Below are 14887 nucleotides of genomic sequence, written 5' to 3'. Positions count from 1 at the left end.
TCTTGCCTCGATACGTTCCTAAAGAGAAATCAATTTAAAATTCGGAGAATTGACACCTTCCCTAATATCTTTGATAATTACGGGGAAAACAGTCTATAATCATCCTCTCGAAACATACGTCATACATATCGCGCTATTACAGTAAATGGGATGTGCGACCCCGAGATCATTATTCCTCGGCGCAGAAAGGCGTGAGAACCATCTCGAGTGCATAAAAGCCGCGTCGATCGGTAGAAGCGTCGCTTTGTGTGCCGCGAGCTCGAGCGAGCATTATGCCTAAGCAAGTACGCGCAACATCCTTGAAAAGTAGTCCAAGTGAATAATGATCCGGAACAATGCGAGCGCGCACGGGGAAAGCCGGTTGCTTTACGCGCGCGCGACTTTGCCGGCGCAATTCTTTGACGCGATGCAGCGGCGCTCGTCACGTTTCCTATTCAGAAGTCGACGCGTATTTTTGCCGCATGAGTAAGAAAATAATGATCGCGATCACAAAGCGGGAACATTCGTCACGGACATAATCATACGCTGGAGTGACAAAAATGTGACAAAAAATACGTGCAAACGTTATCCTCGAGTCTGGAAATGTAGGGCGCCTTCGAATAGCATGCGAGATGTGAAGTCCGATATAATTGTGTCGAAATAATTGTGCGAAAACTGACATATACATCGAGATCTTCTTTTCTTTATTTTTGCATTATCTTCTACGGTATTTCGCGCCACAGCAAATATCATTGTTTTTCCATCCTGTGATTCATGACAATGTGACAATATTTTTGCGATAAAATAATATTCATATAATTATGGTATATATACAATTTTATATAAAATTGAAATTATGAATTCCTGCAAGATTCAAATTCGAAATATTTTCATCTACGAGAATAATTTGCTTAACTATAAATTGTCAGAGCAATTTCGATGTAAGCGTAATAAAACATTTCGAATAGAAGTATCAATTAACATTCCAATTTTCTCCTGTAAAGTTGCCGATTGGAATCGCGTAGCGACAATTCCCCAGACGAGACGTTTTCACGGCGGTGAGAAAACCGCGGGATCCATTGAATCACGAGGCAATCGAGTCTGACGACTGAGTCGGGGATATTCGAGGTCGTTCTTTTCCTGTCTCTCGTTCGCGCCTTGCCATTTGTCTTCCCCATCCGTGAAAGACTTCGCTCCTCAATAACGCCGTCTCGCGGACTCTCGCCTCGAACAAAATCATAAAAGTTTTAGCCTACTACAACTTCGAGACGCGAGCTGCGGTCTCTCATGTGTGCCCGGGAAGAAGGTTTTCGATGTTACCCGCCTCGTGACGCGCTCCCGATTACTTTGCTACTTTTCAGTATTTGTATGTGTCGGAAAGGGTATTCCAGAAAAAAATGTAAAGTAGAAGTAAGCCTATTTTATTATAAAATTTAAGATTGAGTCTCTTTTTTAACGCTGATAAGTCTCTAATTATTTTCGAGCATTGAGCATTTCGCTCAAGCAAATTTTTATTTCAACATCTTTAATATTTTATTTCTTATAATTTATTTCTTTTAATTCAATCTGTAATTCCTTTTCAATTTCATCTTTTATTTTAATTTTTATTTTAGTATTTTTTAACAAGAATATAATTTGTAGCTTAGTTACCAAGATGTCAAATATATTAAAGTTTTAAAATTTGTGAAAAATGACAATCACATTTATAATTTTCAAGAAATGATAATCGTTAGCGCCGATTCTTCGAAAATCGATAAACTTTTCAAAGCGAGAAATCTCTGCCGGAATATCGATTATCCTGTCTCCTTCTTTAATTATTATACGTGTTAAAATATCATATCGCGATTCATTCGTGATGAAAATTTCGGAAATGATCCTTCACATTGAAGCGTAATTAATTACGTAGCAGTGGCACATTTCAGCATTCTGCCGCTTGCAATCACATTTTCTAAATTGAAGGTAATTAAGAGCTTATTATTATATTGTAACGCGTATTAAAACGCATATACACGCGTCCGCATACATCGTGGCAATTTGTTACACTTTGTGAATTAGTTGTCGGCAAATTTATTAGTTGTTGAATTTATTAGCATAATTCTCTCTCGGCACGCTAACGAACACTCTCGTGCTTCGATCCACACGTGATTTTCTCGTAAATATAGTTCTCGCTTGTATCGTGTCCTGTGCTCGTGCATTTTTCAAGCATCGCTCCTGCTTAATATATTTTTTAACCGATATTTGCATAAAGTAGCGTGAAGCAAAAGGGGGAGATTGAGTCTTAAATTTTGTGAAAATAAAGCGTATAATAGTATAGGCTTCTAAATTTATAATGATATTATAAATTTAGAAGCCTATACTATTATACGCTTTATATAAATTATCGATTATATAAATTACCGAGTAATTTCAGGATTTTCCTAAATTAAGTTTAGCAGTGGTGCAAATAAATAACGCTATCTTATTCTTTATTTAAATATAAATTATCTTTGTCCAAAAGATTACGCTGTTAATTACAACGATATTTAAAGTTGTTAATGGACACGCAATGAATATAATTGCATTTTCGTTAAAAAAGAAGTCGACTTAAAAAAAAGAGAAGATGTAATGAGTTCAAGTAGATGGAAAAAAGTGAGAATAATAATTCAGAACATTCTTAACAAGAATTCTTGAGCTTCTTTAATGATGGCGAAAGAGATTAGATGACATAAAGGAGAATCTTCGTCTGCTTCTTTTCCAGAGCGTGTATAATCTGCTAGGCGAAACGCTGTCCAGACTGCAACAGTACGCGGAGGCCGAGAGGTGGTTCCAGGCGAGTTTGGCCAGCCAGCCTGACCACGTGCCGGCCCACATCACTTATGGGAAACTTTTGGCACGGAACGTAAGTGGCCGATCTTTCGCTTTTAAATATTGCCCGTCGTCGCCGCTCTGTTTCATCTTATCGCGATCTGCTTTCCGAGTCTGACTACATATCGACCGTTACTACTTGAGAAACGATGAGACTGAGCGATACGCGATATACAACGCGTCGCATAAATATATTTGGGTCAGCATATAAAGTCCCCGCTCCTCCCGGCTCTTGCGCATCTCCGAAACTATATTTACATTTGCGCCAGATATCGATTGTGTCCCGGTGGTTTCAACAAATAACAATGGATGACGAGCAAAATTTTTTTTTCTTTAGAATATACCAAATACAGTTTTTTCTTTAGGAAAAATTCAGCGTTGAATATAAATCTATTTTTCTGATTTTTTTTATCAGGTCTTATTTTTTCTGCGATACATTTGGATTTTGCAAATGGACGTATTGCATATTAGATTAAATTTGTCAGTGAAAATGTGACATATTTAGTGCCAGGGAGAAAATTGAAGGATAATACTCAATTATTTTAAAATTTTCGATTTTTTAAATATATCCATAAACGTTCATATAAATTTCCTTTTTTTTTTCATTATTTTTAGATACACATTTGTGTTTATACATACACACGCCCGCACAGTTTAATAAATATAATACATTCGAAAATATTGTTCAATGTAATAGAACAAGCTCCTCAGCCGGTAGCAACCGCCAGGGGGAGGGGGGACAGACAGGGCTATCGAGTTCGCGGTGGCTCACAAGTCGCCTCTGCTTTCTCTCTCTTTAGTCGAGCCGTGTTCTGGAAGCGGAAAGATGGTTCCTGAGGGCCCGCAGATTGGCGCCGGACGACCCCAGCGTGCACCATCATTACGGTAAGTCGCGACCGAAAGCCCCTTTAATTGCGATTGTGGAAGAGCGTCGTCGTTATCCGAAATTCGACAGTAGACGCTTTCGCCTATTCTCTCTCTCGTTTTTCCAACATTGGCCCTTCTGCCTCCCCGTCGCGTCAGCCGACATTCCTTTCTGAACCGCAACTCAATTTAAATATCTAATGCCCGTATTTGTAGTCGTCAATGATAAGAGGACTCTCGTTCATTATTAAAGCAATGAAATACACTCTCTTAAGCATCCCGTCTTTGCACCCAGTCGAACGTATCCCCAGTCGCCACAGTCGAAGCCCTATCGTAACAATGGTATAATTGATTTCCAATCCTCGAATCTGTCCTGAAAAGGAGTCCTCAAAGCTTCTCCCCTCGACCGCGGGAGGCTTCGCGTCGGGAAAGAATCAAAGAACCAAGGATTCGCTTAATAGAAGGGGGAGATAAGAGGATCGTCGTTTCCTCCTCCGAGCCGCTATAAATACCGCTGTAATATTTCCTGCGGGATGATAGTAGATCTGGAGTAAAGGAAAGGAGGCGGACCAACTAATCGAAAAAAAGGATACCAAAGGGCACGGGAATGAATCGAGACTCAGGGAGAGAAAGGAAATTGACGGGTATTGAAATTCCGGAAAGAAACTTGGCGACGCTTCAGAACATCGGGTGCGTTAATTCGCGCGCGATATCAAGACGACCTTCTACTCCGTTGTTTTTTTTTCTTCCAATATAATGCAATATAACATTTATTATTAATGCAGAAAACGTAACTTGTGAAATTGGATGTTTTTTTACTTTTTGTTTGTTATAATTAATATTAAAATAAAACATTTTTTCCCTGTGTAACGTTTTATAGAAGATTTAAAGATTCAATATAAATGTTTTGTATATTTATTTCCTCATTAATTAAAGCTGTTCTCATATTTCATTAAATTTCTTTTAAAGGTTTCAAGAGAGAGAATATCACCGTGAAAAAAATATTGCTTTTTCGTTACATTTGCAGTTGAAGCTGTTCTCGTGTTTCATTAAGTTTCTTTCAAAGACCTCAAAAACATCACTGTGAAAAAAATACTGTTTTTTCGTCATATTTGCATTCTGCAATCTCATGCCATTTTTTTTTTAAGTTTCCTCAATCAAAACATTCTCTCAAAAAAGTTATCGAAAAATTTTTGTTTATCTGAGAGATATAAAAAGTGACATACTATTATATTTATAAAAATCAAATAAATTATTTTTAAACATATCATTTTTACAGGTCTTTACATATAATTAAATACAATTACTAAATCTAACAAGTCCATTAAAAGTAATTTAACTAACCGGAACGATACGATTCAAACGGCCGATTTCTGTGTTGTAAGACAACGCTTGGTCACAAAATTTTCAGGGCTGTTCCTGACGTCGCAGGGCCGATTGGTGGAAGCTGCCGAGGAGCAGCTACGAGCGGCCGAGCTGTCGCGATCCGACTACGAACTGTCGGTCACGGCGGCCTCGGCTCTTCGGCAAGCCGATCGTCGCGATGAGGCCGAGGTCTGGTATCGACACGCGGCCAATCTGAGGCCGCACGAGGCCCGCAGTCACACGAATCTCGGGGCGATCTTACACCTGAACGGCAAGTACAAGCAGGCCGCCGCGGCTTACAGGGAGGCGCTTAGATTGCAACCGGGCGACGCAACGACCATAACGAATCTGCACAAACTGGCGGCGATCTTGGCGTGACCTGAAGAAATGCAGGATGACCGAGAAGGTGGAGGAGAAAACGATGAGGACGCGATGAGAGAGAAGACGGTGCGTGTATTATACAACGCCGCGCGACGAGGAAGAGGACCCCTTCTTACTGTGACATTACCGTGTACCCCAAGACCCCCTACCGGCCCGATCTTCCTACCGATATTCGTTTATATCTCTGCGTCGTTGGTGACGCGCGCGTTCACATCGACGACGCGCGGCCGACTCGTATCGCCTGCTATGATATGTGAAGAATAAAAAGCTTCCTTTATTTTTCTCTAATATACGACGGATATATATTTCACATGTGACTCCTTTTTCCTCTCTATAGTTTAGCGCGAGGTGTTGAAGAAGATGGCTACTGCCTCGAACTGCTTCTTCAGGTTTTTATTGCGAGAGATATTTCTCAAATATTTATTTCATTACGAGAGTCGTTATATATGATATGGAATTAATTAATTTTTTTGTTAGCTCTATCATTCATTCTGATTTGTACTAGATTTCTTCAAATTTGCCATAACGCGAAATACCTTTCTCTTCCTATACAAACTGCAGGTAAGTTCAGCGCAGATTCGATAAGAGTAAATCAATAATTATTTTAAATCGAAATGTATGGTTATGCTATATCTACATCTAGTTATAAATCAATCATTTCAAAAGGAAAAAGAAGATCAGAAAAGATTTGGCGCATTATTCGAGGCGATTACTTGCGATTTCTTTGATGGAGTTCTGGATGAAACTACATAAGCTCTCCAGTGAAAAGAATGTTTTATTTTAGATATTATTTCTTCTCTGTTAATTTTCTCATTATTATATCTCTGAATTTTTGTTGTTATATTTATAAAAAAAATATATATCAATGTTTTACTTTTCAATTTATAAAAATTTTGTTTGCACTCTAATTTTTTCTTTTTTTAACTACGAAATATGTTAAGCAAAGTAATTTAATTCACCATTAAAATTCCTTGGATGTTCAGATATTTTTATCCTCCTTCTTTCTTTTCTCTCTCTCTCTCTTTTTGTCGGTGAGGTGCTGAAGCTCCATTAATATCGAATCTATTTGCACGAAGGTACCAACTAGAATATTTAAGTTTACACTTTAAATCATACCCCCGAGCAAGTGCCAACGGTGCGAACGAGCCCGGGAACGAGGAATCGGGAGGAAATGACGGATGGAGAAACGGCAAAGAGGGAGAGAGAGAGAAAGATTGAGAAGGGGTGAAAAAGCGGGCACACGGAGCCACCTGTCGCTCCTGTCGCGCTGCTGGAGACAGTCTCGGCAAACACTCCGACGACCGCTGCAACGATGGTGGTGGCAGCGGTTTGGTAGCCGCTTTGTTCCGCGAAGAACTCGCTTCGTTATTTTAAAGCGGAACACCATCAAGAGCGTTTTTCTTTGTCGGGGAGACGGCTCGAGGATGCATCGTCACGGCCATTTTATTTTTCACCAACTTACCCATCTTTATAGCCGCTCCCCTCCTTGCCTTCTCATCGCGCCCTTATACTTTCTCCACCCTACCTTTATTTAGCATCCAACTTTCGCTACGTTCCCTTGTTTATTGTCGTAGACGGATGCGCCACGTAAAATCCATGGGAAAACGGCTTAACTTCTCGCATGGGAGTTGTCAAGATTAGTTATGTAATGTCAGAAATTTTTTAAGACGTATATTGTGTTGGAAATTATTTCTAACAATTTCGGTCATTTTTTTATTGCTAGAAAGTGAGGGAACGAATCGGATGCTAAGAGTTTGTAGGTGATCTTTTTGATGTATTATTAATTTCTCGACGTAATATTTTGCCAATGCTATCTGTGAAACAGAACACCTCGTTGTTTAGAAATTCAAAGTCTCTCATCATATATTCATTTACTTTTTTCGCTTTAGCTTTCACTCGTCTTTTTTTCTTCCTTTATACATTATTTTATCTCATTTTTTTACCATAGAGCTCTTCTTTCAGTCTCGAAGGAAATGCTTTGTATCTTTTATATAATCCCTTATCTGTCCTCTTTTTAATACTTTAACAATATTCCTGCCATCTCTCTCACGTTTCACATTGACGTTAATGATCACAACGCTATTTATTTTTATCTTTTCACAAAAAATCCCGTTGATTTTTATTATTTTATCATGTCAGCGCTTTTTTACCTTGTTACGCACTTTTCATCACGTATTTATTTACTATGTAATTTATGTTAATATAACGTTAAAATAATTTTTAATATCTTCATTATTTCTATATATCTAATTTTCCTTTTTCATATAATTTTTATTTTATTTCAGATATTTGAATTTTCCCTCTCATGGGAGGAAAATAATTCATTTTATAAGGATCTATACCTATATTTTATACAAGTACATCGACTGTGCAACAACACACGAGGAAAAGATATAATAACCGGGGTTGTACAGAATTTCCAAGTGAAACTTTGGTTTTTTTTCTTTTTTTATCTAATCTTGTTTCCTGATATTTATACATTGTCTTATTTCTAGTATGCTTTCACTCGCTGACCTCATTTATCTTTCGTTTCTCTCTTATCTACTATGAGAGGCCGTCATCGATTTTTAGCCGCAATAAAAGCGGCCCTTCGTCCAGCAACTCGACTGCCACGCGCGTGCCACTTTATAAGCTTACAAGTATTATCATCCCCTTAGTTCATCCCGTTCTGGTTCGCTTCGCATTTTCCTCGCATAGCCCGCGATTTGTCTGGATCCGTTTACGTGATTTTCCGTTTCTTGGCCTCTTGCAACTTTGCATGCACACGATTTCACGTCTGCGCAATCCTTTGCCACAGTTAACGACATTCGAATGCCGGCTTTACCGATGTACCTTGTAGCATTACCGAGATCCTTGCATTTCCTCGCGTTTATTCTCCATCTCGCTGCTATATTTTTCCATGTTATTTCTGAATCTCATTACCTATTGAAATTGTCCAGGCTGAATCAGGAAGTATTTTTAAAAGCACCTTTGACATATTCCCTAACTAAAAAACGTGAAAAAATATATACTTATATTTCTTATTTCTTTTTCTGGAAAATCTATTTTATCTTCTCTTCTTTTCATGGAGCACATACGCAACCAATTTTTTATTTTATATTTGTTCTCGTTATGTTTCTCTTGTTGTATATGTTATTTCTGGCTGTACAGCGTATTTTTTTCAGATTATAACAAATTTCTCTCTCTCAACTTTTTTCTCTTCACTAGTAACTTCATACTTTCATTAATGTTGCGTATATAGACTTTGCTAATTTGTTTGCAAATGCGAACATTTAACCAGTACCGGATTACTATGTTATCGTCGTTATTTTTCTATTTTTATCTTTTCCCTCGCTTTATGTTCCCTTTATATTTACCCGTGTCCCTCCTAAATCTAGGATCATTTTCTACGCTTTTTTGCGTCACTGTAAAAAGGCCATCCCATCGCCTTACTACTCCGGTTCGTTCATGATTTAACAATAAGTGCGACGCTTTTATCTCTCCTCCCGTATCCTCTTGCCATCTTGCTTCTTATTGATACTGCCGAGCTTTTTCTCTGTAAGCATCGTTCGCTTTTACAACTATTGGTAGACAAAGAGTGCGTCGTCGAGTTACTCCGGTCTCTACTTATTGTTAGAGTGTGTACCGATTTATTCGTTTACGAGTAGAGTTCCGCAATAATGCTCGCTCTTTTTTTCAGGATATTTGTCTCTTTTTCGAGTGTATCCTTCGTTCAGTTTCTAATGGTTCTCTTCGTTAATATTGCATCTTTACTGACCATTTTCTCATCTTTATTTATTTTATCATAACAAACGTATTTTTAAGAAGTAAAATTGTAAACTTTAAAATGAAATTTCTTTTTGAAAGAAAAATAATTTTAATTATCACTTTGTAATATTGTTTAATATTGTTACGTACAATAACGAGTAACGTAAGTTGTGTAACAGGAGAATTCAGAAATAAGCTGTGATCGCGATAAAAGTCATGAGCGTCACGATCTTCCAACGGTACTAAAAATTCTTTTTTCAAGGGAATAAACGACTTTGACGTAAAATAGGTTTTCCCACCGTCGCTTTTTTCAATGATCTTTTCCTTCCTTTATCCTTCTTGCCGCAATCTACGTCACGCGCTGCATATAAGCGCCTGTCTTCGTGCGTCCTTCTATGTCCTTATCTCGCGTATCTTATTCCTTTTTACGTGAAACTCCGCCGTCACCCTTTTATGCCTTCGGTCCCTCACTTTATTTCTTTACACCATATCGCTGGAACGCAATAAGAGATGGCTAGATAGACGGACATTTATTATGCTCTAGGACTCCCCTGGGAACGGACCCGTCCCCATCTTCTTTATACAAAAGCGGAAGAAAAGCGAACAAGGATGACTCGATGAGAAAAATACTGCGGACCGGTTTTGCAATAACCCTTGTTAACTTTTTTATTTCAGAATTATTTTTAACAGAGAAAAATATTACAATATTCGACAAATAACGATAAATATTAAATAAAAAATGAAATAGTACTCAAATCTCCTAAATTTGATTTAATCTAGATCGAAGTGTTTTATTTTTCTATTTTGCGAAATATAGTAAAAATAATATTACATATACACAATATTTAATTACACGTACAATATTTAATTACAATAAAAAAACAATATGTTTTAAATCAGAAAGGACAGATAATGCGATTAATGTTATTCGATAAATATCTATTTCTATCGATATCTCGTAACCGTGTGATTGTGCGACGCAATAAAGATGATGGCACACCGGTGTACAGTTGGCGACGACGGAAACGAGAAATGGTAGTCAACGGGAGAAACGGGGTGGAAGCGATGCCGGGATCGTTATTGTAACGATGTATACCGAACAATTCTGAAATTCGATGTGCGGTAGTAGCTCGACGAAGGTAGGTGATCGATGCGGCGAGGCGATAAGGCGACTGGTATATTATTGCCGCAGTAAGAAGTTACCATGAGTGATTGACGTCATGGCGCGCGCGGCGACTGGAAACTTGGAATTACTTACCCGTGTGATCGATCACTGGCACTCTATGCCATTAGCTTATAAATAATAATAGTGATATCCCCCGAATATATTCAAACCATGTAATATTGCATACCATCGTCCTCTCGTTACGTCCAAGTAGGGCGAGCAATCGAACCGTTCGATCAAATAATTAAGAGATGGGTTTTTTCGGTACGCGTTCGATAAATTAATTCAACCGGAAAGATAAATAAAATAAGGTAGAGTAAAGGATCTCTCGGGGCAAATTTTTCGCAATGATCTTCTTCGTCATAAGCCGTTAATCGCGGCTGAAATAAATCGGTCCATTAACCACCATCCGTCAAAGGGAAAGACAAACAACGAGCTGCGTCGCGGATGAGTGGTAGCGTCCAAGAGACAAGAAAACAACGGAATCTGTTTGTCATTCCGCTGCGGAATCAGGTAAGCGAATTCACAGGAACTTCAAAGGGGCGACAGGTGCATTCGAGGTTGCAGCCTGATAAAATATTCCACAAGATCGCGTCACTCGAGATTACAAGATCGGCACGCGAGTAGTATACGTAAGGGTAAGGTCAAACGGTTGCTTTACCGTTACCGACCCTGAGTTCGCAAGAGTGAGCTTCCCTGATTTACCCCGATCTACCACCGCAGAACGGAAATGGTGCAGGGGGATGATGGAAAATTTGCAGACCTCGGACTGCAGCTGCTCGTTACTCGCAAATACGCGAGAAATGTACAGGAGAGCGAGAGATAGAGTAAATAGGCTATTTATATAATAGAATACAATATGTATATATTTTTAATTTTTCTTGCAACGCTCTTTATATTATATCTGTATTTTAAAGAGGCAAATAAAAATATAAAATATACATAAAATATATATATAAAGTATATATATTATATAAATGTATAAAAAAGATATATAAGAAGACTATAATATGCATGAAGGTTAATTCAATCAACAAAATTGAAACCGGAAAATTAGAGAAATTGATTAATGATGATTACGAGAACCAGCATTATTTTGAAGCTCTTTCAAGAGCCTTAAACTTCTTGCAAATGATTTTCTAAATAATACCGAGTACGTTCCGATAAAGCGCACACTTTACGCAGGTGCGTATTTCTCGCGGGACTGCGTTTTATTCCGCGTCATGCCGGAAGTACTATTGGCAAGGCTGTCATAAAGAGATCGCAGCGAGTCCTCGCAAGTTGCGAGAACGGAAATAAAGAGCGCGAAATCGTCGCCGTTGCGACGTTGTGAACCGCGTCGATCCATCACCGCGCGACTTTTCCGTTTTTTTCTTTTCCCTCTTTTTTTTATTTTTTCCTTTTGCGCATCTCCCCGCCTGGTGCAGTTAAATGCGCCTGCACTTTCCGTGGAATGCGACATGAATGTCAATGAGCCGTGACAGAGCGGAATTCGACTAGCGACTTAACGATGCAGCGTTCTTGTCTCTCAGCTACATCTCGCAAGACAGTTTTAAACGTCGCACCGAGTTTCGATACAAGAAACTATTGCCGCTTCAAGCGTTGACATTTATGTTTTATATGACATAGTCACAAACTACATTTGGCACTACATTTGAATTTCTTCAATAATTAAAGGAGAAAAAATTATTCTGTTTTTTAAATAAGAATTTAAAAAGAAACGATAAAAATAGAGAGAATATGGAATTTTTCTTTTAAAATTCTCTAATCGTGACTATCAGTTTTTTATTTTTACAGAAATAGAAGCTTTCTATTATTATTTTTTTCTTAATTTTGTTATTACTATCTACTAATTTTTCTTTGACTATTTTAATTATTATTAATTATTATTATTATTAAAATGAGAAATGCATTTTTCAGAATATAATGATCCGTTGCAATACGAATTAAACAATATTCCGATTAATATCCAGTATCCCAGATTAAGAGAATATTGTAGATGTGCGTACGGAGCGAATATAGCGATGCGATGCTTCCGATCTGGCATCACATCCGCTCACCTAAGCAGAACGGACTGCATTCATACGCGTTGTCACCGTATGGACGGTACGGACCAACGTTACGATGTTATGCCCGATTAATGCGGAATAGGACAAAGCCTTCCCTGTAGAGCACCGTGTCCTACATGCCGTTAATCGGTGACTTTAATAAGCCCGGAGAATTTGCAAGAGTCCGATGCTTCGCGATGACAATCGATCGCTCCAGCATTATTATTATAACGCTTTCGAACGAAATTTGCACAACAAATTCACGTAGCTTCGCTGTAAAATAAGTTTGATTAATATAAGTTTGCTTTGGGATAAAGGACGAAAGGTGACCAAAGAATATAAACTATGTGGAGATCACTGGTTCTATCGAGGAACGAATTTTCTTTGTTTTTTTATTTTCGATTTTCTCGCATGATTATAATCTTGAGTTCTAAATCTCAAAGCGATCTGTCAAAAAATTCTGAACACATTCGTGATCTAACGCTTGAAAACAGCTTGAGACAAAATTTAAATCTTTGTTTATAAAAAAAGTAAAATAATTATAGGATAATATTTGGAAAAAGGATGTACGTAGAAGCTCGCAAATTAATATTAGCAAATAGTGGAAAGACGATCTCGTATGAAGAAATATCTGTTATCTTAATGCCTTAATACGCGCGCTTGAACGTGTCACAAATTAATTATCTTAATGCCAGCTTTACGCAGCGCCGTAACATTTCGGGAAAATTTGATTACTGCGGATAAAGTCAGTACAGAACGTTTCATGCGATCCGTTTGCAAATCTTAGAAGCTATAATGATAAAAGATAAAGGAAAAATTATTCAATAGCAAAATCTATGTGTATCATAAAAATTAATCTGTAACATTTTTTAAATTAATTATTTAATTAAAATTACAAATATTTTAATAACATCCATTTGTACATATGTTTGTAATAAATTTGTCAGACTGGATATGTGCAAAATGATTAATTTCAGGTATTTAAACAATAATTACTGACGCATATTAATCTAATTAAATTAAAACAAAACACATGCGAATAAAACAATCCAATGGTCAATAAAATTAGATTAAAAAGTTATTTATCCGAGCGGAAAAGCGTACGTCGCGCCGGGAGCTTACGACGATAGTTAATAATTAAACCACTTTAGTCTAACGAAAACAGGTCATGCCCGCAGAATTCGTCGTCTCTGGGGAGGCCAAGTGCACAGCACGTGGTTGCGGTCGGGGAAATGTAGAAAGCGCCTTTTCCACCATAAATCATGTCGGCGGAAATCTGCGCTCGCGGAAGGAAACACGGTTCAACGGTCGTTCAACGAATGACCTAAGTGGTGACCGACTTGCGATACAGTATGTGTACGACGAATCCCTCGACCGATGATTACGACTTAACGATCGTGCTGTTGCATTCAGCCGAGAGGAAACGGGACAAATTACCACTTTACTTTCTCGCTTTTCTTATCTTTAATTAAAAAGCAAAAATCAAAATCAGCCATAAAGTGCTCGAAATAATATTCCGAGGTATAAAATGAAAAAGTTACAAAGAAAAATACTACTTGTTAAGTCTTCCAACGTGCTATATATTTTTATTTCTATTGCATTATGCATTTTATTTTATATCGCGGAAAAAATGCATTTATAATATACGCGATGGCTGACGAGCGCGAAAGGCAAACAAAAAAAAGTAGAACGCGCCGCAAAAAAAAATCTTGCCAAAATGAAATTTCGTGAGAGATACTGCAACTCTCCGCGAATGAGGCGCCGTTGCGATATATCGGTACGGCACAGAGGAAGGGGAGAAAAAGCGATTAATCCACCTCGTTTGCACACCACATGGCCGGCAGCTGCTTTCGCATTCGGTCGTGCCCAGCTATCGAATGGAAATGAATTCCGCCGGCGTTAGTTTCCACGGGACGAGAAGCAGGAGCCATGCTCTTTGATGTAAGCGTAATCGCCATTTTCGAACCTTCCCGCTAACACTGATTTTTCCACCTCAAAGAGCAACGCATCGTCGTCTGAATCGATTATGGCTATACGAAAGCGCACGAATATGCAGTGGAAGATGATAAGGATCTGCATATCAATACCAGCATTTCGAGAAATAATGATAAAAGTTTCTATTTCAATGAAAATGATACAGCAGCAAAACTGATGATAGACTACATCCACAATATATAATACAAAATAAATTGATACAATGACGATAGCCTGATATCAAATCAAATCTGTATAAACTTCAAATTTTCGAAAACCTACACAGTAAAAAATAAAATATTAATTATAACATTTTCCATATGTTCCAGAAAGTCCACTCTAAATTTTAAATTAAAATAACTCATTCGTCGTATGTTACTTATTGACAAACTAAAAATGTTAAATACTTGACACAATACTTTACATTTATTTTTGTTATTATGACTTTAAGTATAATGTAAAAATAGCATACAAATTAATTAAAAATTACATGAAAAAATAGTTACAATAACTCGTAAGA

At 37.7% G+C, this 14887-nt stretch overlaps 1 protein-coding gene across 4 annotated transcripts in view; it reads left to right on the top strand.

The window, feature by feature from the left end:
• The window catches only part of Tmtc2 (Transmembrane O-mannosyltransferase targeting cadherins 2), a 265630-nt gene extending 259909 nt beyond the window's left edge, over window positions 1-5721 (top strand). For 3 of the 4 annotated variants that reach the window (XM_083106345.1, XM_083106344.1, XM_083106343.1), the window contains 3 exons: window positions 2717-2857; window positions 3624-3708; window positions 5099-5721. In XM_083106345.1, the coding sequence (XP_082962471.1) occupies window positions 2717-2857; window positions 3624-3708; window positions 5099-5430 (558 nt within the window). In that variant the 3' untranslated portion in view covers window positions 5431-5721. Of the gene's footprint in view, window positions 1-2716; window positions 2858-3520; window positions 3709-5098 lie in introns of all 4 variants that reach the window. The other variant, XR_014440051.1, reaches the window with a different exon arrangement.
• The last annotated feature ends 9166 nt before the right edge of the window (window positions 5722-14887 follow it).

The sequence above is a fragment of the Camponotus vicinus genome, unplaced genomic scaffold (assembly GCF_025532165.1).
Source record: "Camponotus vicinus isolate PSW18456_S1 unplaced genomic scaffold, iyCamVici1.0 SCAF_8, whole genome shotgun sequence".
NCBI classification, from domain to species: domain Eukaryota; kingdom Metazoa; phylum Arthropoda; class Insecta; order Hymenoptera; family Formicidae; genus Camponotus; species Camponotus vicinus.
Note: the sequence above shows the minus strand (reverse complement) of the source record. Positions and strands in the feature narration are given on the sequence as shown.